The sequence below is a fragment of the Passer domesticus genome, chromosome 22, assembly GCF_036417665.1.
Source record: "Passer domesticus isolate bPasDom1 chromosome 22, bPasDom1.hap1, whole genome shotgun sequence".
In the NCBI taxonomy this organism is placed as follows: Eukaryota; Metazoa; Chordata; class Aves; order Passeriformes; family Passeridae; genus Passer; species Passer domesticus.
In genome coordinates this window covers 761,059-788,567 of record NC_087495.1, presented here as the reverse complement: position 1 = coordinate 788,567, position 27,509 = coordinate 761,059, and the positions used below count along the sequence as shown (strand labels likewise).

General features: G+C 52.9%; 1 protein-coding gene across 6 annotated transcripts in view; it reads right to left on the bottom strand.

Annotated features, from left to right (window-relative positions):
* EPHB2 (EPH receptor B2) overlaps positions 1–27,509 on the bottom strand; it is a 149,338-nt gene that overhangs the window by 13,862 nt on the left and 107,967 nt on the right. For 3 of the 6 annotated variants that reach the window (XM_064397312.1, XM_064397310.1, XM_064397315.1), the window contains exons 6-9: positions 8,560–8,684; positions 2,781–2,943; positions 2,093–2,201; positions 1,833–1,948 (exon numbers count right to left, since the gene is read on the bottom strand). In XM_064397312.1, coding sequence (XP_064253382.1) covers positions 1,833–1,948; positions 2,093–2,201; positions 2,781–2,943; positions 8,560–8,684 — 513 coding nt within the window. The remainder of the gene's footprint in view (positions 1–1,832; positions 1,949–2,092; positions 2,202–2,780; positions 2,944–8,559; positions 8,685–27,509) is intronic. The other 3 variants (XM_064397313.1, XM_064397311.1, XM_064397314.1) reach the window with 3 other exon arrangements.

Below are 27,509 nucleotides of genomic sequence, written 5' to 3'. Positions count from 1 at the left end.
CCACAGGTCATTGTTGGGGCAGTAGGGAGCTACATCGTGAGCCTGGACTAGAAACTGCAGACTCCTCCATGGGGGATCTGTCACCCTTCCAGGAGCTGTGCAAGCAGGAGGGACAGTCCTGTCTGCCCTCTTCTCCTGACTGGCACTCCTACCCAAGGCTGGGTTCCCTCTTGGGAGCCCCAAGAGAAGCAGTGGGACACACTAGGAAAATCACAAAAGACAGGTTCCTCTTGCTAGGCTGAGCAGGGGACACAGTGACATGTCATGGGAAAGGCGGTGGCCAAGGGACCTGGTGAGGCTGGACTGCTGATGCCACATCCCAGCGACCTGCACTGTGGGACAACCCTCACCTGTGCTTCTCTCCCTTCTGTACTTTTCTGGCCCCTGGCTCACTCCAAAATGGGCTGTTTGGAGAGCAGAGCTCACAGCTCCCTACACAAGGAGCCCCACACAGCACCAGACTGACTCCCAGCTCCAGGATGCTGGCTGTATTCAGAGGGTTCTGCAGGGCTCACAGGCTCCCTGGGCCATGGCAATTTGCTGCAGTGTCTGCATAGCAACCACTGCTGGGGACTGAGCAGGGACTGAGCCTGGCCAGGTGTGTTGGGTGAGGAAGGGGCTAAAAGGCACCCAGGCAGCATCAGCTCTGCTGCATCCTGTGGCACCAGCCTGCTCCAAGTGGTGCAGGCACAGTGATTAAACCCATCCCAGCCTGGAGCTGTCACATCCCACACCAGGCCCCGGGAGAACGTGTGAATGTGTGTTTGCAGCCCAGACTGACAAACAACTGAGAGCTGCATTTACATAATGTCTCCTGAAAAGTGTCATTTTTCCTGGTAAGTGATAGCGAGGCAGCCAGCACAGGCTGCTGGGGCACAGGGCTGCAGATCTGCCTTTTGGGACATGTTTCCCATGTTTTGGGACAGGTAAAAGCAGCAGCAACAGTGAGTCCTGAGTGGAAACAGTACTGGTGTTTTCCATGCTCTGAGCATAGCATGGAAATAAGGTATTAAAAGGGCAGAAATCCTGAAGCTGCAAGTAGAACATGAGGAAAATCACAACTGAGATTGGAATAAAGCAAGATTAGAGCAACAGGTCTCTAGTGAGAGAAGAGAAAGGAATTTGAGGGACATGAAAGCAGGGGTTAATGATAGAATCGTGGAATGATCTGGGTTGAAAAGAATCTTAAATGACCTCATCTCATTCCACCCCCTGCCATGGTCAGGGACACCTGCCACTATCCCAGGTTGCTCCAAACTCTGTGCAACCTGGCCCTGGACATTTCCAGGGATGGGGGAAGAAGGATGCACTGGGGTGAGGCAGGGTGTGCAGTGAGGCTGAGCAGGAATGCTGGATGTGAGGGAGTGCCTTGCACAGGGATGTTGGAGGAGGGAGGCTATAAGAGAGGGCATATTAGGTATTGTATTATATACCTATATATATAGATATATCTCATATCTGCTGGGAATCTGGGAGCACTGGGATGGGCTCTGGCAAAGGTCTGTGGGTGCCTACAGGGGACAGAACTCTGCAGGACAGAGACAGGTCAGGGAAGGGGTCTCACTGCTGCCCAGGAGATGGGCAAAGCTCAGGAGCTGGAGGAGCAAGACATGGTGTGCTGGCAGACGCTGCAGCACAGAAGATGGTGATGCTTCAGGGGGTGTTGGTTGTCACAGAGGTCTGGAGAACACGCTCAGGCACCTGAGAGCGTGCAGGGCTGAGAGCAGGGCAGGATCAGGGGCAGGGGGGATCTGGAGCTGCCCTGCCCACACACACATGCACACCCTGCCCAGAGCCCTCCCTGCAAGCCCCGAGTGAACAGGAGCACCAACCGAGCAGCGAGCGGCCCCCCAGGGCTGGGGGGGGCCCCCGGTACGTACTGTGGCCACTGGTGTAGTGCTGCAGCTTGTCCGTGTACTCCGAGTCAGCCCGCTCGAAGCCCCGTCTTCTGGAAGGGAAGGGAGACCTGAGCACAGCATGGGCCCCTCGGGGCCGGGGCTGCGCTGTGGGGGCACCTCTGTCCCCCCGGTGCCATCCCCTGTCCCCAGCGCCCGCGCCCTGCCCGGCCCTGGGCTGTCTCAGCCTGCCCTACCTGTTGCACACGATGCCGATGACCACCACGGCGATGAGGAACACCAGCCCTGCCGCCGAGGAGCCAATGATGAGCGGCAGCTTCTCCTGCACACTGGTCTGGTACTCGGCTGGCACACGGGAAGAAGGGAACAGGTTACTGTGGCACAGGCTGCACTATCCCTCATGAGGTCATTGAAGTCAGAGGACAGCCCTGAGCATAGGCCACGTTTGATCCCTGGCATGGCTTTGGTCTTGGGCAGTCAGGACTTCCCTCTGGCTGGGGGATGTGTCCCAGAAGGAAGGTTGGATAGAGCTATTCCTTTTGGGAGGAAGGTTTAGTTTTGTGGGTGCATGCTGTGCCTTGTCTTTGGCCACAGGGCCAGAAAACTGGCTTGGTCTGTTTTATTTAGCGGCACAAATTTAGAAAAGTAATACATGGCTCTGTGTTTGTCATCAGCAACTGTGCAGGTAGGAAACATAAATTTTGTTTCTTCTACGTCCAGCTGAGCAGACACATACCAACAACAGAAAAGCTGGGCAGAAACTGGGGTCTTCCCTGCATGGAACAAGCACCCAGGCCTCTCTCCAGGTCTTGAATGTGATTTCTCAACACACCCTTGGGACTGATAGCAAGGGGACAAGCTGCTTGTCTATCTCCATATCTCTCGAGACCCTGAGTCACCTTTACAGAGCAGCTGCAGACTCACCTTCAGTCATGGTCTGGAAATACATCTTCCCACTGTAGCGGCCGTAGCCGGCCACGGTGCGCGCCCGCACCTGGAACACATAGATGGTGCCAGCCTTGAGGTTCTGCACTGCCACAGTGTTGGTGGGGCTCTTCACTGTGGTCGAGTTCAACTCACTCAGATCCTGCCAAGAAAAAACAAATCTGTCATCAGCAAAAACAGTTCAGAATCAGGCATTGTACTTCTGGAAGGAGGAAGGGCAGGAGACCAGGGTGGACATACCACCAAGGTCTGAACAAAGAGTCTGAACAAAGTCTCCTCCTGGCAGGGAGACACAGACTCAGGGATGTGAGTGTGGATGTCCCTAGGCTATTCACCACCTCCCAAGAAAGGCTCTAAAGAGGGCAGTAGCTACAAAACTCATGTTGCTTCTCTAAGCCTTGAGGTCAATGGAGATGGGAACTTCTTCCCTCTTCTGCGCCTTTTTCTTAGCACTTTCCTCCTTCCCCATCCCCTCCTGCTGTGCCTTAGCCAGCCTCAGCACAGTCCATTTGCTCTTCCCCAACTCCCATCTCCCTTTGCCAGGAGGTAAAGCCCACCTGAACAGTGGGTTTTGGACCTCAAGAGAAGTTCTGCTTCCACCCCACTGCCCAAAGCCTGCTTCTCCAGGGGCCAAGGCCAAGTTTCTGAGGCTGGGGACCCCAAGACCATATTTCAAAGTGACAGTGAGACTATTTCCAAACTTTTGTTCTGCCTCTTGTCTGCAGTTTTGTAGCTGAGGACTGGATCAGTCACACAGTGGTGCAGGAAGCTTTGCATTTGTGTAGGCGATGGTTCCATCTATGCCCTTGGGAATTGTGCCCTTCATCCAGAAGCACTGGTGGATGGGCAGGATTTCCATATACAAGAGAACAGGTAGTCCCTGTCTCCCAGGGACATGGAGTCAACAGAGGACAATGACAGAAGGTCCTGAATGTCGCCAGTGAAAGGTGGCTGGGAGCATGGCTGCCATGAAGTCCCAAAAGTCAGAGTAAAATAGCAATGTCAACAGCACAATGCTTCTGGAAAACAAAGAGCTCTTAGGAAAGCCCAGCTGTGAGCAAGCTATGGAAGGTGTCCCTGCCCAAGGCAGGGGATGCAATGGGATGGGCTTTAAGGTCACTTCCAACCCAAACCATCCTATGATTCTGTGGAACACCTGGGAGACCTCCACTATTAACACTGTTCAGGAACACTTTTCCCTTCTAAAAACTACAATATCTGTTTTATGCATCTGGACTTGGTGCTGAAGGTTCCTGATTGTCACTGGGGTCCCTGGTAATTAGACTGATGGCAGTGAAAAGCTCAAGTACAGATACACACACACCAAGGAAAGATGAGCACACAGAAAACTCACGGCCTCGTTTGTCTGATCAGGCCTCAGCACTCCCTTGGACCTTTCCCAGGCAGGCAAGGAGAGAAATAGGTCAGGAAATGTTTACAGTTTTAGAGCTTAAGGGCTTGGATGAATCCTCCCAGGCCCTTGGAGGGTACTAACAACACAGTTGTCTTAAAATAATTTGTCCAACTCTTTTAGAGAACCTCAACCCTGCTCCTGGAGGACTTTAAATGGAATGTAATGGCCAAGCCTGCAAGGTGGTTGATAGCCTGGGAAATTGATGTTTGCCTGGCTGACAGGAGGAAGGTGTGCTTGTGATGTGCTCTTCTCTAAACCCAAACCACAAGGAAAAACCATTTACACCTCTCCACCCTCCCTTATCAAACCTATTCCTTCTCCTTGGCATCACCTCTCCAGAACCTGCACGTTCACCTCAAACACTTCTCCCCTTTCACCTCTGGGCTCCTCCAGCAGGCCAAGTGCATCCCAGGTGGTTTAAAGCCCAAGTCCAAGCAGAGATTTGTGGTATTTGGGTTGGGTTTTTTGTGTTTTTTTTTTTTTTTTTTTTTTTTTTGGTTTTTTTTTTTTTTCCCCTCATGATTTTCTTTTGAGTTTGGAAATCCTAATTCAAAATAACACACTGGTTAGATTTTGAGTCCTTGTCTGGTTCCCCCTCCCACGAGTCAAACTGAAGCTGAAACCAAAGTCTGATCAACAAAGAAAGAGTCTCTTGAAACATGGGTGGGCTGCGAGACACCCAAAGAATTTATAAAAATTGCTTCTAAAAAGTCGCATTCAAAAAAAAAGAAAATTGAAAGTGAAAAATCCAAGAAAAAAATGTCAAGCGACTGCATTTGGCAGAGTTCCTATGAGCCTGCACAGTGACATCTGCCATGGCCCTGGAGGCAAACACAGCAGGACACAGCCACACCAGGGCCGGGTGCCAAACCATCACACAGCTGCATTTCGGGATGCCCACGTGTGGGAGCAGGGTCCAGCCAGCCACACTGGGGCTGCATCTGTGGCATCCACAGCACCTGGACTCTCATAAGGATCCACCACTTCTGGGGACAGCCCAAGAAGATCTGTGCCCTCAGCCAGGTATCCCATCAAGTGGGACAAGGAGAAATGGCTTCAAATTGTGCCAAGAGAAGTGCGAGTTAGATATAAGGAAACATTTCTTCATTAAAAGGGTTTTCAGGCATTGTCACAGGCTGCTCAGGGCAGGGTAGAGTCCCCATGCCTGGAAGTGCCCAAGAAATGAGATGCTACACTCAGCAATGTGGCTTGGTGGGCATTAAGTGAAGGGTGGAATGACTGATCTTGGAGGACTTCTTCAACTTTAATCATTCTCTGAGTGTTTGAATGCCTCTCCCAAATCCACTGAGTCCTGGACAGTGCCCAGTCCCAGTGTGGCACTGGGCAGGGACTGAGACTGCAGGTAGGCTATCCCAGGACTCCCTGGCAGGGTTTCCTCTCCATGTCCTTGAACTCCCAGTTTTCTTGGGACAGAGACCCCTCCAAGGATTTGGGCAGCACTGGGTGAAGGGGCAGCCCCACCTCACGACAGATGAGAAACACCAGGCAGCAGCTTTGGCTCCAGGCTCAGGGATTCTGAGGACACTGCAGGACAGATTCCAAAAAGTCAGAGAATGATGGAACCCCACGACGGTATGGGTTGGGAGAGACCTTAAAGACCATCTCTTTCCAACCCCCTGACATGGGCAGGGATGTCCCCTGAACCAGCCTGGGAGCAGCACCTCCAGTGTCCTTGGTCCAAGCCCTGGGCTCTGGCCAGAAGCTCCTGGGCACCAGGAGAGCTCTCCTACCTCCACTTCCATATCCACCTTCACAGGTCCTCTCCCTGAGCCTTCATCCCCCAGCCAACCCATGTCCCTCCTCCAGCAATGGCTGGAGACATCAAAGGGCTCTTTGGCCTCCTAAAATCTTGCACTGGTAACCAAACTGGGCTGAATGTCTTCAAACAATTAAAAAATGGGTGACTTTGAGCATCTTCAAACCCAATCATTTTGCATAATGAGGAGGGCTAATTACTCTGCTGTGTCTGACACTGCATTGGATCTCCAGTTCCCACACTCCAGGATGAGTTTGGCAACTTTAGATAAAAACTGCTACGCCCTTTCTAAATTAAGACAACACAGACTTTTTTAATAACACAAACTTGGAAGTGGAAAAGAAGAAAACACATTTAGGCGATGGCTACAGAGAGCAGCCACATCAGGCAGTGATTGTGCAACAGTCTGTGTGGATTTGCTCCAACTCCACGTGTAAGAAACTCATAATGTTGCCTTTGTACAGGCATTTTTAATGGCATCTAAGAACAGCAGTGTTATAAATAATCTGTGACAGGGAAACAAAAATACACCTTTGTTTCAGGTATTGTGAACAGTGCTTTTCTGTCAACGCTAAAGTAAATTCTTCTATTTTTTTATTTAATGTCTGTATATAGAAGAGAATCTATTAAAAATGAAGAGTCAAGGTGCTTTTTATATATAATGTGTATGGTGCTATTCTTCATTTGAGCTGTTTTCATGAAAATAAAATATAATTTTCTACTGGGGGAAAAAAATTCCATCAGAAAAAACTTAATCACGTGACCAAATCCAGAGATCTTTGCTGAGCATTCAGAAGCACATGGGAGAGTTTGTAATGAAATATTTGGAAGGAAATCACCTCTGCACAGACTGGCAGTGGAGTGAGAACACACCTGGGATGTGTCACACACCATGTCCAACTGCTGGATTGATGGGAAGCAGGGGAAGAGCATGGCAGAGCCAAAGTCATGGCACAGGTTGCCCAGAGCAGCTGTGGCTGCCCCTGGATCACTGGAAGTGCCCAAGGCCAGGCTGGATGGGGCTTTTAGCAACCTGGACTAGTGGAAGGTGTCCCTGCCCATGGCAGGGGGTGGCACTGGATGATCTTTAACGTCCCTTCCAATCCAAACCATTCTGGGATGCTTCCATGGTTCTCTGAAATACCAGGACAGGGAGAATCTCAGCCCAGCTCTGCCCTCTGTGCCAGGCTTAGTGCCCCATGAACAGCACTGCCTGAGAGTGGGGCCACTTGTCCCCATCATCAGGGACACGCTGTGCCCTCACTCAGACAGTGGAACAGGCAGATGTGGCTGCCTGCGAAGACTGGTCACCAGCAGCAGCACCATTTTTTAGACAAAAAATCCCTTTATTTACAGCCTCCCTCAGAAAACAGAGGAGAGGGAAGAACGAGGGTGAGACACTAAGATAAAGTAAGAGGAGTAGAATGTACTCCCTGAGATCTTCTGCCTCTGCATTGAGGGTCCCCAGGGAAAGGACCCCTCTTGCTTCCCAGATCTGTCTTGTTATCTACTCAGCCATCTTGCCATCCATTCTGGGATAATTTCCAAGGGTCAAAATAAATGGCTGTGATTTATGCAATATAGGTCAGGACCTATTTAACAGCTCACAAAGGAGCCCCCCCTCCTCCCCATTCTCCCTCTGGCTCTTGGTGATGAGAAAATAGGTCACAGGCAGGCAGTGGGGGGGATTAATCATTTCTTCCGGCAACTGCTGGGAAAAATATTTTCAGTTCCATTTAATCATAAAGCTTTTTAATTAGTTAGTTTGCAATTTATAATGTATAGTTTATAAGCTCTTGTGCAAGGGAGCAGATTCCTGGAAGAAGTCTCCTGCTCCCCATCTCCCCTGGGCTGCACAGATGAAGTTCAGCCTGGCAGGTCCTGGGACCAACCACCACGTGGTCCTCAGCTCTCTGAGCAGCCACTGGTGGGATGGACACCCTGGCACAGTCCAGAAGAAATCCCTCTGTCTGCCTGGACAGGGAGGTTATGGAAGGAGCAGGTTCCTCAGGGGTGAAAGAGCCAGAGCTGCAGGACTCCTTCACGCTGACTCCATAGTGCAGCATGGACCCTCCATGGGAGCATGAGACACCTCCCTGTACAACATCTGGGTGTTGGATGGGATGCTGAAGAGATGCCAAACTCACCTTTGGTGTAGATGTACCCATGGGCAGCACTCCAGAAAATCTCCAGGACTGTACATGCACTAAGTGTGCTCCAGCCTGGGACTGGATGTTCCCTGTCATTCCCATTTCCTGCTGATGCCACAGTACACCAAAAGGAAAAACAGACCCTGGACCTTAGCTACCCTGCTCTCCCTGCAATGGGTCGACTTGCCACCAGTTCTGTGGAGGTGACAGGAGAAGCTCCTGAATGACCAGTGGATTTTCTACACTTAGGCCACTGGAACCATCACTGGACCCCAAGGATTGATGGCCACTGTCATCCATGTGACCAAATGCAGCAAGAGAAGTCTCCTACTGAACCACTGTATGCCCTTAAGTGAAGCTCTGCACCCCTCCTCTCCCCAAAAGCTGTGGGTGACCCCCGTGAAGGTCCCTCAGTACCTTCTCGTAGTACTGCAGCTCATAGTCCAGGATGACTCCATTGGGCTGGTCAGGCTGGGACCAGGAGAGGGTGATGCTGTCCACAGTGCGGCTCACCTGGTGCATGATGGACACGGCAGAAGGGGCTGGAAGAGAGAGAGGGGGACACAGACAGTCAGACACCTGCACAGGCAGGACCCTCACCCTAGCAGAAGGTGGGCAGGAGGGTTATTGCTGTTTGGAGCTTTGGAATTCACTTCCTGCACTGGGAGAGCTGTGCAGAGGTCAAGAGATCCTGATTTTTGCTGTTTGTATAGAGCAGTGAGGGGAGAATAAAAATGGTTCTGCTGAACTGGTAGTTAGAAAACATGTAGGACAGTGCCTCAAGCAGGAAACTGGCAAAAGGAGCCCACGGTTGGAGCAGGCACAGCACTGTGGCACCGCAAAAAGCCCCATACCATGCATTCATCCCTGCCCGCCATGGGGAAATGGGTGGTTTTTACTTTTCCATTTGCATAGAGCAGCTTCCCAAGGCTCAGGCAGGCTGGGGCTGCAAGCTGCACATGCCAATCACGGGAGGCGCATCCAGCAGCCTGAGCAAGCAACACAAAGCTGACCTGACACGCTGACAATGGAGAGCCGCCCGCTCCGGGCCCCGCTCCTCCCGGCGAGCACAGAGGGCCCCGCCGGCCCGCAGAGAGCCGGGCCACGGCCACGGCCACGGCTTCGGCCACGGCCAGAGCCACGGCCACGGTCAGAGCCACAGCCACGGTCACAGCCAGAGCCAGAGCCACGGGCACGGGCACGGCCGGACCCCCGGGCAGGCGGGCACCGCGCGGGCCCGGCCGGGCCGCGCCCCGGGAAAGCAGCCCAGGGAGCTGTGCTGACAAGCCCACGGGGCAGGGACCAGAGCTGGAGCTGCCGCCTCCCCGGGAACCCTGACCGGCTCTGGCCCGGCGTGCTGGGGAGCGGGGCAGGTGAGCCAAGAGCCCGGGCCGCTCCCAGTCCTGCGCGTCAGGGAACTCATCGGAGCCCGCAGCATCTCCTGAGGGGAGCTCCCATCTCTTCTCTGTGAGCAGCGACAGCACCCACGGAACGGCTGGAGCTCTGTCAGGGGGCTTAGGCTGGATATCAGGGAATGGTTCTTCCCCCAGAGGGTGCTGGGACACTCCCCCAGGGATTGGTCCTAACCCCGACGCTGCCAGAGCTGCAGGAGCGTTTGGATACCGCTCCCAGGGATTGTTGGGGTGTCTGTGCAGGGCCAGGAGTGGGACGCGATGATCCCTGTGGGTCCATTCCAAGTAGGGATATTCTCTGATTCTAGGTGCTGACAGCAGAGCAGCTGACACCTCCACCCCTCCTGCAGGGCTGACACCCACGGCTGCCTGCACTGCCTCCTCTCCCCGCATCCCAGAGTGGTGAGACGAGCTCTGCCTGTGCCCAGCCTGCTGCTGGCACTGCCAGCACATCCATCTCGGTGCAGGGCTGCCCCAGACCTCCCCTGGTGCCAGCCCAGCCCTGGAGAGCTCGAGCTGCAGTGAGCGTTCGCCCTGGCACAGCTGTCAGCACTGCAGCAGCTTCAGGGCACAGGGGAAGCCTCAGGGGTGGGAGAGGACTGCAGAGTGGTAGCATGAAAGCTTCCCCATCACTTACATGCCAGGCCAAATGGATGCAGAGAGCTTTGCACTCAGATGGGCTTTTCTCAAGTCCAACCCTTACAATATTTCATGAAAGAACAACTCATTTGGCAACTCTGAGTAACAGCCTGGAGGAGCAGCACCCGGAGGAAGGCACCTCTCACCCAGCTCCAGGCTGGCTCCCCTTGGCATCAGGGGCAGTGACAGGAGCTGTGCCAGCTGGAGTTGCAGTGGCAGGACTGCGGTGCTTGGACAAGCATGGCCCCAGCATGTTCCTGCACATCACAATAAATTACCACTGAGCAACTCCTCTCCAACACACCAACAAAAGCCATTTTTCTGGTCCACCATCTACCTCTTCACTGCTGCTTTTCTGACTCAGAGCATCACAGTTCCCAGGATGCTCAATGTCTGGGTGCCAAGGGGCTCGGTTTGGGTAACACAAGACCTGCCACCACACTGCTGCACCATTTTCCTTCACCTGCCTGGCATTCCCCACTCCTGAAGGAAGGTGTGGATGTGGATTAGCCTCAGCAGTGTGGTTGAGCTCCAGTTTTGTCCAGGAGAACAAAACTAGAAGGACAGCAGAGACCTTTCATCCTTGAAGTGTCCCAGGCCAGGATGGATGGGGCTTGGAGCAACCTGGTCTGGTGTCCCTGCTCATGGCAGGGGTGGGACGAGATAATCTGTAAAGGCCCTTCCAACCCAAACCACGTCATGATTCCAAAAGATCCTGAGGCCAGTCCTTCCATCCATTTCTGCTTAAGCAAAGCCACATTACCCAACAATCTAAAACCCTCTGTGTCACCTCAGCCCTCCCCTCCCTCCATGGCACTGCTCCCCTCCCACCCTGACATCCTCCTCCCACTCCTTCAGGCCACATCTTTCCAATCTCCTGGGCAGAGTTTCTCACGCTGGCGTGAAGATAAAACACAGGTAATGTTTCTGGAGCCTGTCAGCTCTTGCCGGAGCTCACTGCTTCCTTGTTGAAACAGATTCGGTAGGACATCTGCAATTTTCAAGACAAACATCTCTGTCTCTGGAGACCAGGCTTAGAAGGAAGATGTGACTGTGCTGAGGATGCCCTGTGGCAGGGCTGGCACTGGACTGAGGGAAGCACGCAGCCCATGGTGTCTCTGCCACCTGCTCTGGGAACTGATCCCACATTTAGACTCTGGGCTTTTCCAGGACAGGGGCCACGTACAGCCAGAGCTGTTCCACCACAACTCCGGGATGTGGCAGCATCCCATGACTCAGGCACAGGTTCAGTGGCCTTGCAGCTGGAGAAACTCCTCAGCTCCAGGTTCCTCCTGGTAGGAGTGAGGTCTCTGGGATGTTCTTCTTCCAATTCCATGCACTGCACCCCAGCCAGGGAGTAAAGGACTTCTCCAAGGCATCTCCTGCCTCTCCTGAGGGACATGTACAAGACAACAGGTACAGCAGGACGTGTGACTCATGTGCTGCTGGTACCTGGTGAACCTGCTCTTGTTTGAAGAAGACCCAAATGGACAAGGTGGGGCTCATCTAAGGAGCTTAATGAGGCAAATGTGCTGCATGGTGGGAGGAGGCAGGTGAGATCAATGACTGCAGCAACCTCAGCGCCTTTCCTGTACCTGGGGCAAGGGAGTGGCTCTGGAAGAGCAGGAACGTCCCCACTGCATGTCCTCAGTAACTGCTGCTCTTATCACAGACATTCAGTGCACAGCAATGAAATCACAGGAAGGCCTAGGTCAGAAGTGACCTCTGGATGTTTCTGGTCCCACGGGCTGGCAGAGTAATTTCAAAATCAGATCATTTTGCTCAGGCCCATGTCCAGATGAGACCTAGTGAATCTGATCCCCATGGATGGGGCTCCCACAGGCTCTCTGAGCAGCAGCCCCCAGCTGCCTTGCTCTTTGGGGCAGAAACTTTCCCTCACATTCCACTGGGATTTTGCTGGTTGTGCCTTGTGGACGTTGCCACTGTTCTCCCCCTTGATGGCCCTCAACCTTCCTCCTCTCCAGGCTGACCAGACCCAGCTCTCAGCTGCCCTCATCTCTCATGCTCCAGCCCCAGCCTCAGGCTAACCTCACTGTCCTGCTGGACCTGCTCTAGTTTGTCCATGAGTGTGATACTGGGAGCCCCAGAGGATGCAGGAGCCCAGCTGTGGCCCTGAGGCTGCCAAGCAGATTGAAACAATCCCTCTCCTGGACTTTTTGCTAACAGAGCACAGCACTCTGCAGTGCCACAGAACACAGTCCTTTGTCACACCGTTTATGCCAGGTGAGGGCCTGGGGTGCACAGAGAGGCTCCCAGTCCTGTGAATCAGGGATGGGCTGGCACTGGATGTATGAGCTTGAAACCAGTTTAGAGGAGCCAGCCAGAGTCAGAGTGACTTTCCCAGGTCCAGTCAGCAGGAACAGCTTCAGCTGGATTCTGACACGATGCCCAGGCAGCTGACTGTGCCCTGTGACACACAGAGGAGATCAGATATGGAGAGTCCCCACTCTCAGAGCCTTGATCACCCTGTGATGTCACCATGAAGGTGTGAACAGAGGTGGATTTATCCCCATGGGGTCTCCAGGGGTAGGTGTGTCCCGAAAGTGCAAAAAACAAACAGACCTTCCTTCATTCCACAGCTGACGGAAACACTGCTCCCGACTGAATCCCTTAAGCCTCAATGTCATTTGATTGCACGGATTTCACAGAATATTCTGAGTTGGAAAGTATCCACAAAGATCACTGAATCCATCTCTGAAGGGAACAGTCCATATGGGGATTGAACCCACACTGTTGGCATTATCAGCACAGGGCACTGAGGCAACCACTGCAGTCCTTGAAAGGCACTTTCTGCATCTCTTGATCAGGGATGGCCTCAGATTCCTCAGATTCCTCGGAGTGGAGCCCTGTGGCTTCCCCAAATTGCTGGAGAAATAAACCACACCAAAACCACCACTGGAGTGTAAAACAAGCTTAATGAAAATCCACTAATGTACAAAGCCAACATGTCCCACACAGTGACCCCTCTGGGGCAGAGGCATGGGAGGGATGCCAGTGACACTTCTGTGGTCACCACCCCGAGCCCCTGCATGGCCACACAACACTGGTCACAGCCAGACCCCTGCCCAGGCTGGGCTGGTGTTTTGGCAGTTTATCTTAATCCAGGGAGCTGAGCAGACTTCTGTGGCTGGGGCAGCTCTGCAGGATCAGTGTAGGGGTGCTGACAGCTCTGCATCACACACAGAGTGTTGCCTGAGCTCAGGAACTGGAAACACTTGGGAAGGATGGGGTTCAGGAGGTCCTTCCATCCTCAGATCTTGCCAGCAGAGCTGCATGGCCATCACCTCCCCGAAGGGATCACCCCTGAGCTTTGCCAGGGCTGGAATGGCAGAAAGCCATCTGTGTCTTGGGCTGATCCCACAGCGTGGGCAGCAGGTCCAGGGAGGGATTCTGCTCCTCTGCTTGGCTCTGGAGAGATTCCCCTGCAATTCTTCCTCCAGCCCTGGGGTCCCAGCATGGAAAGGACATGAAGGAGTCAGAGCAAGTCCAGAGGAGGCTGTGGAGATGCTCCAAGGGCTGGAGCCCCTCTGCTCTGGAGCCAGGCTGGGAGAGCTGGGGTGTGTTTAGTCTGGAGAAGAAAAGGCTCCAGAAAGACCTCAGAGACCCTTCCAGAGCCTAAAGGGGCTCCAGGAGAACTGGAGAGGGACTGGGGACAAGGGATGGAGGACAGGACACAGGGAATGGCTTCCCACTGCCAGAGGGCAGGGATGGATGGGATATTGGGAAGGAATTCCTGGCTGTGAGGGTGGGGAAGCCCTGGCACAGGGTGCCCAGAGCAGCTGTGGCTGTCCCTGGATCCCTGGAAGTGTCCAAGGCCAGGTTGGATGGGGCTCTGAGCAGTCTGGGACAGTGGAAGGTGTCCCTGCCCATGGCAGGGGATGCAATGTGATGGGCTTTAAGGTCCCTTCCAACCCAAATCATTCTGGGATTTGAAGACACCTCAAGACATTGTCCTTTCAAACCAGGCTGGCTCAATGTCACAAGGTGGACATAGGTAGGCAGGTCTGAAATCCTCAAATTAAGGTATCCTTATAGAAAAAACTGAGACCTTAAGTCCTGCTTGACTGACTGTCTCCCAGGAAGGCTCAAATACCCATTGGGGAGGAAATGTGTGGTCCCAGTGTGGTTTGGCAAGGGAAGCACCAAAGCCACCAGGCTGGGTTTGATCTCCCCAAAATTAGTGTAGCAGCTTCAGCCTCACAGAGGCCAGTGCTTCTGGTACCACGAGGTGGGTCTAGCCCGTGTCAGCTGGGGCTGACATATCCTCATGCTCTAATCTAACAAAAGGCTAACAGCCAAGGAAATGCATCCTGTGCTCTTGGCTTGGTCCCAGAGCTGTGGTGTGGAGTCAGTACCAGCAGGACAGACACAGCCCAGGCTGTGCTGCTCTGGCCTCTCCCACGTTCATTATCCATGTCTAGGTGAAGCAGCTGGACTAGATGATCACTGTAGGTATTTCCAACTGAAATATTCTGTATGCCATTCCATTCCACAGACTATGCTGAGGAAAGGGATGACCCAAGAGGCCCAGGTGCCTCCACACAGAACAGAGAAGAGCTGTGACAGCTGACAGGACTGAGCCCTCCTCTCCCACTGCCCCCTTCAGGTCCCCAGAGCACCAAATCCCAGGAATGCTGGTGGGATGGCCCAAACACCACATCAAGGAAGGGAAGCTCTATTAGGTGAATCTTTAAACTCCAAGGATGGGGCTTCCCTCAGTAGCCCCTCTGTATCAGCACCTCTTAGCCTTTCTGATTAGCTCTAGACACAATCTCAATTTTTGGTATAAAACACATTCCTTCTCTGCCAAATCCCTGTAATGAGCCCCACCATGTCCTGCCTCCCAGGCACTGTAGCTGAGGCACATCCAGAATTTAAAATATGTCTTCTAGAGGGGAAAAAGAAAAAAAAAAAGGTAAGAGATCACAAGTGATGGTCTGGGCCCTGATTATGAAGCTGAAACTACTTTTATGAAAGAGTTTGTTGGGTTTTTTTAAGGAGCTTTTGCTAAAGATCCCATCCAGGCACATCTCTCTTTACCTCTTTACATCTTTGACTGAAAGCATGTCCAGGCTTCCCTGTGACAGAGCTGCTCTCTGAGGATGCTGTGACATGAGGATAACGCCTCCCTGGGCACAGAACCAGGGAGCTCCATGGCTCCAGAGTAGTTCCTCAAGGCTACTTCAGCAGCCTGTGCTAAGGGAAACCAAACCCCAGGTGGCACAGATCCATCACACAAATGCAGCTTAACCTGCACTGATCCTCCACAAGAGGCTTTGGGTTCTGTAAGTAAGGATTTGCCTGATCTCCTGCAGGGACAAAGGGGGGTGTTGGTTGCAACACAAAGCCTCAGGCTTGGCATAGCCAGAATTTGACTTTCATACAAATAGTTGTTTCTTTGACACTTGCTGAAAATGATGAAAAGTATGAAGGGAAAGAAGGAAATGGAAGAAAACAGGAAGGAACAAAATGTGAGTTTTCCAGGAGAAATAATCACTTTTTAATCACAGGAAAACCTGAAGAAGGTCACACGAAACCCAGGGCAGTGCAATGAGACAGCACAAGAACACAGCAATTTAGCAGAGAATTGGGAAAAGCTCCATAACACCCAGGTCTGAACATCTGCACAAACTCAGGCAGAGCTAAAAACAGCTGAAACACTTGTGTTTGACCCCCTGAGTATGCTACAGACACACCCCCTGCTTCCTTTGAGGACTTCAGATGATGCTGAGCCCACCATGCCTCTGGGGAGCTTTCCCTCAAACTCTCTTTGAAAATGCACCATTTATTTTCAGGTTAAAGTTTATGGACTTCAGTTTCTAACTGCAGGAACTTTTCTGGGTTTTGTAACTAAATGGAGGAGGAGCCTAGAAAAAGAATATTGTCATCATGGACCAGCTGAAAGACAGTGAAAATATTTCCTTTTTGTCCGTGCAGTGTTGGAACTGGAAGATCTTTAAGATCCCTTGCAACACAAACCAGCCAATAATTCTGTGATTTCTTTCTGTTTCCCAAGTAGTATCCTGAGCACTTCACACATTTATCAGCCTGATGACTTCGTCTTCTACCTTTTCTAATTTTTTGTTAATCTCCTTTTTAAACATAAACCTCAAAAGTGACTTCAGTACCCAGGATCCATCTCTCCAGAGATAGCATCCAGCTCCTTGCTGAGGTTTGATATTCCTCTGAGTGTGTCCAAGGTGACATTTCCCTGCCTCAGCTCAGCCCTGCAGAGCTGCTCTTCCCTCTCCCCTGGGCACTTCCACAGGGTATTTTTGGCTGTGCCCCCCAGCTCAGGGAAGGGAGGAGGCTGTTTTGCATTTCCTATCATCCCAGTTCTGCTGGGAGTGGGGTGAGAGATCCTTAATTCATCCAAAGTTCATGTAATTGGTAAAATTCTCTCTAAAGCTCAGGGAAATTCATTAGGAGAAAGCTGACAAAAAGCAGCAGGAGGGCATCACACAATGAAGAATTGTTTTGGGGCAATGAGAAAGAAACAGGCCCATTTTCCTCCTGGCTTCTGTGTCTCTGAGTTGATTTGAGGGTTCTTAGGCAGCTCACGTGTTTGTCTCTCTAGCCCATCCCCACAACACCACAACTCTGAGCAGTTCCAGGAGCCCCAGGACATCTCCTAGGACATCTTCCTCTTTTATTCAACAAGAGCTTCCATCTGGGAGCTGTTCCTTTCTCCCAGGCCTGCTTTTTCAACATCCTGAGCTCACCTCCCTCCTATGCCACCTCTATCTGCCTCATCCCTGGAAGAGTCTAAGGCCAGGTTGGACAGGGCTTGGAGCAACCTGGGATAGTGGAAGGTGTCCCTGGCCAGGGGAGGGGTGGAATAAAATGATCTTCAAGGTCCCTTTCAACCCAACCCGGTCTGGGATTCTGTGATTTTATGATTCAGTGTATTCTGGTTCATCCCATCCCAAAGGAACCATCAGGGCATCCTTGTCTAATAGGCTTTGGTAGCAGAGGCCAATTTTCTCTGTCAGGTCCTGACTCTTGGGCCACCACCACTGCCAGTGATTTTTAGGAAGTCTGGCTCCCAATGAACCACTCATCCAGCTACACACTGGATGTCCATGGCACTCCAGGGCCACTTTGCAGCCTCGGTGCTGCTGTGACCTGTGGAAGGTCACAGTGTGCAGGCTGGGAAGCTGTATTGCTGCTGTAAAGGGAATAAAACGGGAAAAGACACTGCCACCAGCCAGAGCAGCTCTGCAGGAGCAGCCCAGAGATTCAGACTCTGCTGGCATCATCTTCTGGGAGTGTCTGGTGGGACTGCGTGGCTCCAGCCTGCAGGGGGGACACGAGGATCTTTCCACAGCTTCTCTTTCATCATCTTTAGGCCCATTTGAAAGGCTGCCATGCAATCTTTCTCCCAGTCTGCAGCCAGCCCCCCCTCACCTGCCAGTCCCAAGGCTGAGCCCTACTCCTTGCTAGTGGGGCAGCACTGTTGAGATCCCGGTAAAATCAAAGCGTCCATTCCTCTGCTGGCTTAGCTGGGAGAATCAGGTTACAGGCAGCAAACCCCCTATCTCTGATCACTTTAATTCCACTAACCCATGTCATGTCAGACAGAGTCAACATTTGCTCTGGAAAACACTCACGACTCAGAGAGAGCAAAGCCAGCCCAGCCTGTGGCCTCTCCCTGGCAACACTTTGAAATCACCCAGGGGAAAAAGCGAGGTGAACAGCTGGGAGCTTTCCAGCATCTCCTCAGAGCCCTCCTGACAGATCTCGGTCCCTGGAGTGTCAGGTTACTGGACGGGGGGAACTGCTTTTATTATAGGAAGGTCAGCAGGGAATTCTGGCATTTTCAATTACCCCGTGCAGCAGCGGCTGTGATCGGGGTCAGGATTAACTGCCTGACCCGCGGCTGAAGACAGAGTGGCAGGGAAATGCACCATGATGCTGCAAGGCACCAGCCAGTCCAGAGGCCACAGGACAGGGCAGGGAACGGGGAGATGTGGGGGAGAAGGTTCTGTCAGAGCAGAATTTCTGCCAGAGCATCTGGCAGGGGATGCCTGTGACTGTCCTGCCACTGTGGCGAAGGGGGAGACTTGGAAAACCTTGGGGGAAGGGGGCAAGCTTCCCTCTCACTGCCTTCACCCAGGGACTCAGTCTGAGTGGGTAACCCAACATGTGGGGAGCAGGATTCCCTGTGGGTGCAGAGCAGGGCATTCCCCAGGACAGCATTCCCACACCCCGTGCAGTGAGGCTGGAGGTGATGCTGAGCAGCAGCCAGGACGGTGCTGTGATCAGTCACAGAGCAAGGGCTGCCCTGACCTTCAATCCACAGGGCTTGGAGACTCTAGGCTGGGGATCTGTTACTACAGGAATCCAGGCTCCAGCAGTCTGGAAGACTGTGTTTGAAGTGGCAGGAGCACACAGGGCCTCTGTGCAAGGCTTCAGGCAGGTGGAGGAGGCACAGGGGTGGGGGTGAGCTCTGTTTCTTCAGCATGGACAGGGGGGACAGACAGGACAACTGACCCCCACATTCCCAGAGACCTGGATGTCTCTCACCAGTCTCACCCACAGGACACCTAATCCAAACCAGCCCTCCCTTCTTGCCCCATGGCCCCCCAGTCCCACACAGTCCCCAGCAGGTGGGACAGACTGGCACTGCGCAATGGTCCAACTGTCCCCACTCCAGGTGCCACCACTGACCCCAAGGCCCTTGTTTTTGTGCTCCTGTTCAGCTCAGAGTCCAAACACATCTAGGTATTGAACTGAAAATCAGTTTCACTGGTTAAAACCTCCCTCTAGCATTTAAGCATCCCAGGCTTTCACACCATGGACCCTCCTGGAGAATGCATTTGAACTCAGACGCCTTCCTCCAACACTAGCACTGAATGCACCACAGTGAGGAACACCTGGATGAGGAAGGGAAGAAGGGAGGATTCCCCTGACCTGCCCTCCATGGTGACCCTGGTGACCCTGCTTTGCATGGGAGGTTAGGCTGGAGACCTCCAGAAGCCCCTCCACCAGCACTTGTGTGTCTGTGACTTTCCTGCTAAAAGGGTTCACTATTCCTTGCACTATTCCAATATTTGTCCCCCCAGTTCCTTTCCCAGTTCTGCCCCTGTGATGCCACGTTCAGGAGCCACACACTTTTGGAACCGATTCTCTCCAGCAGAAGCTGAGGAAAGCAAGGAATGGCAGCATTGGGCTCTTTAATAAGCAACATTTGCCCATAAAGGAGTAAAAATTCTCAGGTCTGGGATATTCCTGGACTTGCTGAAGCTCTGGAAAATTGGTGTTTCACAGTGTGTGAGGTTTTTGTTCCGAGGTTCTTGGCGAGGTGGCCCCATCAGACTGGTACCCACACTGTGTCAAGTGTCTGGAAAACATCCCAGTGGGCCCAGCCTGCAGCTCCTTGAGTCTGTAACTACAAACGCTGGAAAATCTTAAAAATATGGCAAAGCAGCCCAAAGCTGGTCCTGGCTGCATCCCCACTTAAATCAAGGCAGGCTTTGGTGTAGATTACAACCTCTTAAGCAGTTGCTAATGCCACAAGCCCAGCGACTTGGCCCAGGCAGCCAGGGTTTGGCTGTGTTTGAGCTCTTTGTTCAGTGGGGCTTGCAGTCCCATTTGCATGTGTCACCCGACCTGCAGGGCTTTGTTCCCACACAGAGGAGCTGCTCCAGAGGGTCCTGGCACCCCTCACACTGCTGCAAGAGCAGCTTTGGGGTCACAAGATGCCAAGGGTGTCCCCACCTCCTGGATCCCTCTGCACATGGAAAACTCATCTGCTCCAGATCATGGCATGTCCCCAGCAAAAGGCTGTTGGGAACACGAACACTGAGGGAGGCAGACCCCCCTCACCTCCAACCTGCCCCCCAGATTTTCCATAAAACAATACTTCCCCAAAAAGTGCCAATTAATTGCTGTCATTAATTGCAATGATAACTGCCCTTAGGAACAACCTGACTTCAAAATTTCAAACATAGAAAGCTTAGAGCTATAGTCCTTGAAAGAGTGATGTCTGCTGCAGAGCATCCATGGAATCACAGAATGGTTCAGGTTGGAAGGAACCTTTCCACCCCCTGTCATGAACGGGGACACCTTCCACTGTCCCAGACTGCTCAGAGCCCCATCCAACCTGGCCTTGGACACTTCCAGGGATCCAGGGGCAGCCACAGCTGCTCAGGGCACCCTGTGCCAGGGCCTCTCCACCCTCACAGCCAAGAATCCCTTCCCAATATCCCATCCATCCCTTCCCTCCAAGAGTGGGAAGCCATTCCCTGTGTCCTGTCCCTCCATGCTTTGTCCCCAGTCCCTCTCCAGCTCTCCTGGGGCTCCTTTAGGCACTGGAAGGGGCTCTGAGGTCTCCCTGGAGCATTTTCTTCTCCAGGTGAATCCCCCCAGCTCTCCCAGCCTGGCTCTGGTGGGGTGCTCCAGCCCTTGAAGCACCACTAAGTTTTGCTAATTTGTGACTGAACCTTTTCCCTTGCCCTCTTGCATGGCAAACTCCACCAGGTTCTCAGTGTGTATGGGAAAGTTTTGGAAATACCAGTTTCTCTTGGGAAGAGCATTTCCTGCCCAGCCCCAGCCATGCAGCTGCCTCCTGCACCCCTGCCAGAGCAGGGATGGCCAGAGACCAGCCTGTGGAGAGCCAGGCTCTGTGAGCATCCTCCTGCTTGCACAGGGGCACACAGAGACTCATCCCTTCCCACAGGGACCCCACTATCCCCCAGGGACACCAGGAAGGGCTGAAGGACACCCAGCCAGGAGGCTGCAGTAACCCCTTTGCTACAACAGCCTGCCCACCTGCCCCAGGGCTGTGGTTGCCAAGGGCAGCAGGAGACATAAATCAGCCATCTGGAACACAGGAGGAAAAGGAGAACCCTGGAGCCTTCCCATCAGCTCCCAGCACAGCACAGAGGAGGGATGGTGGCACACTGGGGAGCCCCTGGTTCAGCAGAAGGGACTTTCCACCCCATCCATCATGAACAGATTGTTGTTTTCTGACCAAAGTCAGCTCCAGATGCACTGGAATAGGTTTCTGAAGCCCCAGGCAGGTGTGGGAAAAACAATCCTCAAACTCATGGTGTAATTTATGCAACAGAGAAGCCTGGGAGTCAGCAGGAGGAGAAGCCCTCAGAGATGGTGGTGGGCAGGGAAGGGCATCTGCTCGGGAAGCTCCAGCAGTGCAGCCCATCCCCTGCTCTGCCAACATCCCCCCAAACTGCCCATCACAGGAGCAGGAAGAGGCTCCTGAAGAGCCAGCAGCTGACAAAGCTCCTGCCATCTGCTGCAGGATGGTCTCCAGGCAGAGAAGGGATTTGGGCATGGCAGGATCCCTCCTGGGCACTTGCTGCCAGCTGCTGCAGGCTGGGGGGATGCAGTGAAGGCAACAGGTTGGGGCAACAAGAGAGGGGAGGAGGGCAGCAAAAGCAAAGCCACAGTATGTTCTGGGGGCCATCAGGGTGAAGATGGGAACTGTGGGTGAATGGAAGAGGGAGAGAAGATAGATGATGGAACCAGGATGGTGACACGGGTCCATGGAAGGCAAGGTCTGGATCTTAACTGGGGTAAGAGAAGCAGCCATGAGGATGTCAAGGTTTCAGGAGGTTTGGAGCATGGGAGCAGGCTGAATTGTCACAGAAACACATCCAGGGAAGTCTCCAAAAGATGAAACCTGGGATTTAAGTGACCTCAGGACAGCAGCCCAGCAGACCCTCCAGCTTGCTCTGTCACACAGAGAAACAGGCTTTGTCCTAGCTCCTCCATGTGTGAAATGGCTGCAAAGCTCAGGAAATTTCTGTATTCCCCTTTTGTGTCAGTTTTCTGCACAAGAAGTACCCTACCAGGTCTTGAAACATCAAGAAGTATGGAAGTGCTTCTCATGGACCTCAGTCACCTCAGCTCAGCTGAGGCTTCCCCCCTCGGGTCATTGTGGTCTCCCATTTATGCAGTTCCTGGACAGACTTCACAGAACCACTTCCAGCTTGCAGTTTCCCAAATCAAATGTTTTACTGGTGTCCTGACAGACAGAGTCTCCTGTATTTCCTTTGCAAGTCAGTGATTTCAGAGGGAAAAAGGCAGCGATCTACACAGGCTCATGTACAAGGACCTTGTGGGCTGCCTGTCTCTTGATGGCTCAAGACTAATTATCTTCCTGAAAGGTATTTTAGCTAAAACCAGGAGTGAATTGGAGGAAAATTCCCATCCCTAGAAGTGTTCCAGGCCAGGCTGGACAGGGTTTGGAGCAGCCTGGTCTAGTGGAAGATGTCCCTGCCCATGACAGGGGGTAGAATGAGCTAAGCTTTAAGGTCCCTCCAGCACAAACTGGATTCTGGGATTCTGGGATTTGAACTGCTATTCAGGCTGATCTAAAATATCTCTGGGCTAGAGCCTTTGAAACTTAGTTGAATGAAGAGCAATGGCCATAAGTCATAACTTGGGAGGGTCAGGTTGGCCATCAGAAGAAGTTCCCTCCCCATTTGGGACAAATCAGTGGGACATGAGGAGAGCTCTGCCTTTGGAGATAACTAACAACTGTCTACCCAATCCATGACTTTGCTTATGTACTGCTGGCAGCAGCCCTGCTGCAAGTGGGAAGTTGGATGAGATGCTCCTGCATTTTATTCTGGAAGAAACAGGAAAGTGGAGTGTCAAAATCTTGTTGAAGTTCAAGGCCAAGTTGGATGGGGCTTGGAGCAACCTGTGCTAGCAGAAGGTGGCCCTGCCCATGGCAGGGGGTGGGACTGGATAATCTTTAAAGTCCTTTCCAAACCAAACCATTCTGGGATTCTATTATAAACAAATACTCAGAGCTTTGAAGCTCTGGAAAGCTCATTCCAGCCCTTTGAGGTAATTTCTGCACTTTCCCAGGTTCTGGTTTCACTCAATAACTCTTGGCTGCAGCAGGGCCCAGCTGAGCAGCACGAAAGAGAACAGGAAGAGCCACTACTCCTGCTCGTGTCCAGAGCAGCACGGGCTCTCCTGTGCCTCCCTCACAAGAAGGGAGCCAGACTCTTCCTCTGACAAACAGTGAAAGTGAGAAGATAAAAGCAAGACTCCCTGTGCCCCAGGCAGTACAACTCTCCTGTCCCTGTCTAGCCAGCAGCATCACTAATGTGACAAGCAAACAGCAGGCTGGGATGGCTGGTGAGAAGGTCTGGTCCTACCCACCTCATCCCTTCACCTCGCCTGCTCCCCGACCTCTCCGTGCCCCCTGCTGCCTTTACCAGCAGAGCTCCGGGGCTGTGGCTGCAAGGGAATTGTTTTGATTGAAGGTGAGGGGAAAAAATCCTCCTTTCTGGTGCTCTGCACAACCTGGGATCTGTCTCACCTGTGCTCCATCACTCATGGATGAATTCCTCAAGGTCTGTAACAGGATCAGGCTGGGCTCAGTCCAGTGCTAGGAGACTCCCAGCAGAGCAGAGCCATGGCCCATGTCCTCACTTTGGACTGTGGTCACCTGTCCTTGAGCTCATGGGCTCCTCTGAGTCCTGTCAGGACAGCCCTCCCCAAAAGACCCTGTGTGGCTGGGACACAACCTGGGCTGTGCCAACCACCGAAATTCAAACCCTACTGATGCCTGGCATGCACCTGGGACAGAGCTGTGAACTACACATCTTCCTGCCCGTAGATGTAGAGAATCATGGAAGGTTGGAAAAGACCTCCAAGATCATCAAATTCAACCTTTGACTGAATGCCACTTTGTCCACTAACCCATATCACCATGTTGTGACATACTGATGTAAAATGCCACCCAGAATAATAGCACAAATAATCATAACAACTTTTCTGGATCTATAGAGGGGGAGAAATCATCCTGTTTTATTGGGACAGTGGATTGGTTTCCTTCACCACACACTCCTGGCATTCCCTCTGTAAGGGCCCTTTATGGCTCTGTGTGGCTCTGATTGCAGCCAAGAGCCTCTGACATCAGCACTAATCCTCCCTCCTTATCCCCTGTGACAAGAGTTGCTCACAAAAGGGACACATTCCCAAGAGCCTGGATGCTCTCTTACCCCCACCGCTGGGAGGTCTTTAATTTGTCTCTGGATACGCCAGAGCCCAAGGTTTCTTCCTCCCTCTCCTCAGGTCACAGAAGCCACTTACCAAGAAGTGCCCTTCCCACTGCTATTAACTCATCCCTAACCATGGAGCCCTTTCCTTCAGCTTTCCAGGGCACTCAGCCTGTCCACAGTGTGGACAGAGCCTGCAAATCCTCACAGCACCAAAACTCTCCCCACTCCCCACCCCTCCCAAAGAAAGCCCACAAATTAGTAGTCAGGGGCTGCCAGCAAGAGCTGGTGCCTGGCAAGGCTCTCAATTAGCCAAGTGTTGTTATCCAGAGCCCTGGGCCAGACGCAGCTCCTTGACCCCTTGGGATGCTGGCACAGCTCTCAGTCACTCTTGGCTCAGATCATTTGTTGAGGAATGGCTGGGAAAAGACTTTTGGTGGCACCCAGGCTCTGTCACAGTCCCTGCAGACGGGACTGTGGCACATGGAGAGTCCTGGATTTCACTCCTGAAGGGATGCTGAGCTTTGGGGGATGAGGCACTGCTCAGCTGCAGGATGTGAAAGCAGCAGTGCAGGTGAGCTGGAGATGCACAGTGTGCAGCTGGAGGTCAAGGAGAGCCTGCTGAGAAGAGCAGGGAGAAAACCCAGCCTGGGCTCAGAGGTGACAGAAGGTATTGCCCAGGAAGGCAGGTGGATCATGGTTATGGGGACTCAGTTTGCTCAAAAGGGTCAAGGCCATGGGATGATGGTCACCAAACCATATGCCACTCACCTGGCCACACTCAGGACCTTCCTTCCCTCTGGCTGCTCTAGAGGGGTTGCTTTCTTAATCTCACAAGAGATTTTTCCTGGGATCCCAGCATGGTTTGGGTTGCAAGGGATATAAAAGCTCATCACGCCTTGCCATGGACTGGGACAGCTTCTACTATCCCAGGGTGCCCCAAGCCACATCCAACCTGGCTTTGGGCACTTCCAGGCATGGGGCAGCCACAGCTTCTTTGGGCAACATGTGCCAGGGCCTCCTCATCCTCCCAGGGAAGAATTCCCTCCCAGTATTCCATCTAACCCTGCCCTCTGGCAATGGGGAGCCATCCCCCCTTGTCCCAGCACTCCATGCCCTTATAAAATGTGGGTGCTGAGGAACTGGTGACACCTGAAGGTTTTGGATGCTGCTGGTGAAGGGGCATCTCTCCTCAGTCTTGCAGCACAGAGGGTCCCCAGCACTCACCCTGTGCTCCTTGGGGAACCAGGAGGGTTTTCCCTGCTTCCTGCAGGGCTACAGGACCCTGAAGGGTGGTGGGCACTTTGCTTTGTCCAGCTGTGGCAGGAGCACAACCCCTTCACACATTCAACAATGGAGCCCCAGCTGGCTCCTCCATCCAGAGCCAAGGCAGCGGGAGGCTCTTCCTCCCTCTGCTCCCTCTCCTCTCCCCCAACAGCCCCCACTCTCCTGTCCCAGCTCTGCCTTTGTGTCTGCAGCTTCTGTTACCAACTGCTAATGATCTACATCAAGGCTGCCAGGCGGTGCCTGTGCTAGTGCAAGCAGAAGAATCCAGAGCCTCTAATTACAGAGGAATTAGCAAGCAGACAGTTAGTGTTTAGTGCTAATGAATAGATACATTAAGAGAGACATCACACAGGCTGAGAAGTGTGAGCCCCGATAATAAAGGAGTGTCAAACCAGGAAAACACAAGGAGGAGGATGCAGGGGACTGAAAAGGATTTGCCTTCGACTCAGCTCGCTGCTTTTGCTCAGGTGGGAGCAGCCATGGGTGATATACGAAGGTTCAAGCACAGCAGAGAAATGCAAGTATGAAATATGAGCATCAAATGCTTAATCCATAGTACAGGACCATGGTGGGAGGGTGCAGAGTCCCTTCCCAGCTCCAGGCAGCATTACAGCCACCCCATCTCCATCAGGTAAAGGAAGCTGGTCATTCAGATCCATTCCTCTCTCCTCCTTGGGACAGACCTGTCCCTGCTCGGAACCAAACCATGGCTCAGCCTGTGTCAGGCCTTCCTTCAGGGCTCCAAAACACTCTGGCCCCACTCCTGAGCTAACTCCAGATCGATCAAAAGGCACCATAATAATTCCCCCAGGCATTTCTGCAGGTTCCCTCTGTCCTCATGCTCTGGAAGTGATGTCCAAGTGATGCCCACCTGCCCTACTGCTGTTTTACCACATGCACCATCCCTGGCAGCTAGGACACACCATGGCCACCAGGTGATTCACCCACGGCTGCCAAATTCAGCCCTGGGGGTCAGGTAGTGTCCAGAGCATCTTCAGAGGGACCAGAATCTCTCCTGCTCCCAAGCAGGGCTGTCCCTCACTGGCATCCTTCCACCTCAATCCCATTAAGACAAGCCCAGCCCCAGCCTGTGCCCAGCTCCAGATGTCTTCCAGGTGGGCTGGGAAGGCAGCCCCTGGCCAGCAGCTCAGTGGGGCTCCTGCCACCAGCACAGCTGCCAAGGGGCTGCTGGGGACCCTCCTGGGAGCAGCACTACCACCACTCTGACCATCCCTACCCCCAGCAAAGCCCCCCTGCACACAGCTGGAGACCCCGACTGAAACCCTTCCAGCTCTGTGCCTCAGCTGCTTCACCAAGTGACTCTGCAATGGCACAGGAACTGGAGCAGATTCCCAGACTGTTAGCCCAAATATCCATCTCCCAGCCCCTCTCCTGAGCAGCTCTCCTTTGCTTTCTCAGTCTGTCCTGGCTCTCTCTACAGCCCAAGCAGGGACTGCAGCTCCCATCAAAATGCTGGAGCCACCTCACCTTCCCTCCCCAGAACCAGGAGTGTGCCTGCAATGACGCTTCGAGGCAACAGCCTCAGGCCCAGGCACACCCAGTGCTGGAGAGTGATGCTGTGACACCGGGGGACAGTGCCACCAGCGGTTCTGCTGCCATGATGGGGAGGCACCTCTGCCTTGGGGCACGCTCCAGCTTTTCACTCAAATAAGGGATATTTTGACACTGAGGACTTGGGATTCACTCAGGAATTGCCAGGCACTCCTCACCACCAACAGTATGGAATAAGCAACACCTCACCCCACCTCTTGTCCCCTTCCAGTCCACAGGGGCTCAGCCAGCACTGCCCAGAGATGTTGCCCACCCCTGATGCCTCAGGTTTAGCTTTTCTATTTTTCAGATTTTATTCTGCTTTAGTGTCTACGTCTAGGCTTCATATCAGGGGATGGTGAGCTCTCTTCACAGAATAGGTAGATAAAACAATTCCTTCTCTAGCTGGGGACCCAAGGACAGCTGATCCAGATCTCAGGTCCAAGAGCATAAACAACATGGACTGAAGAGAGAA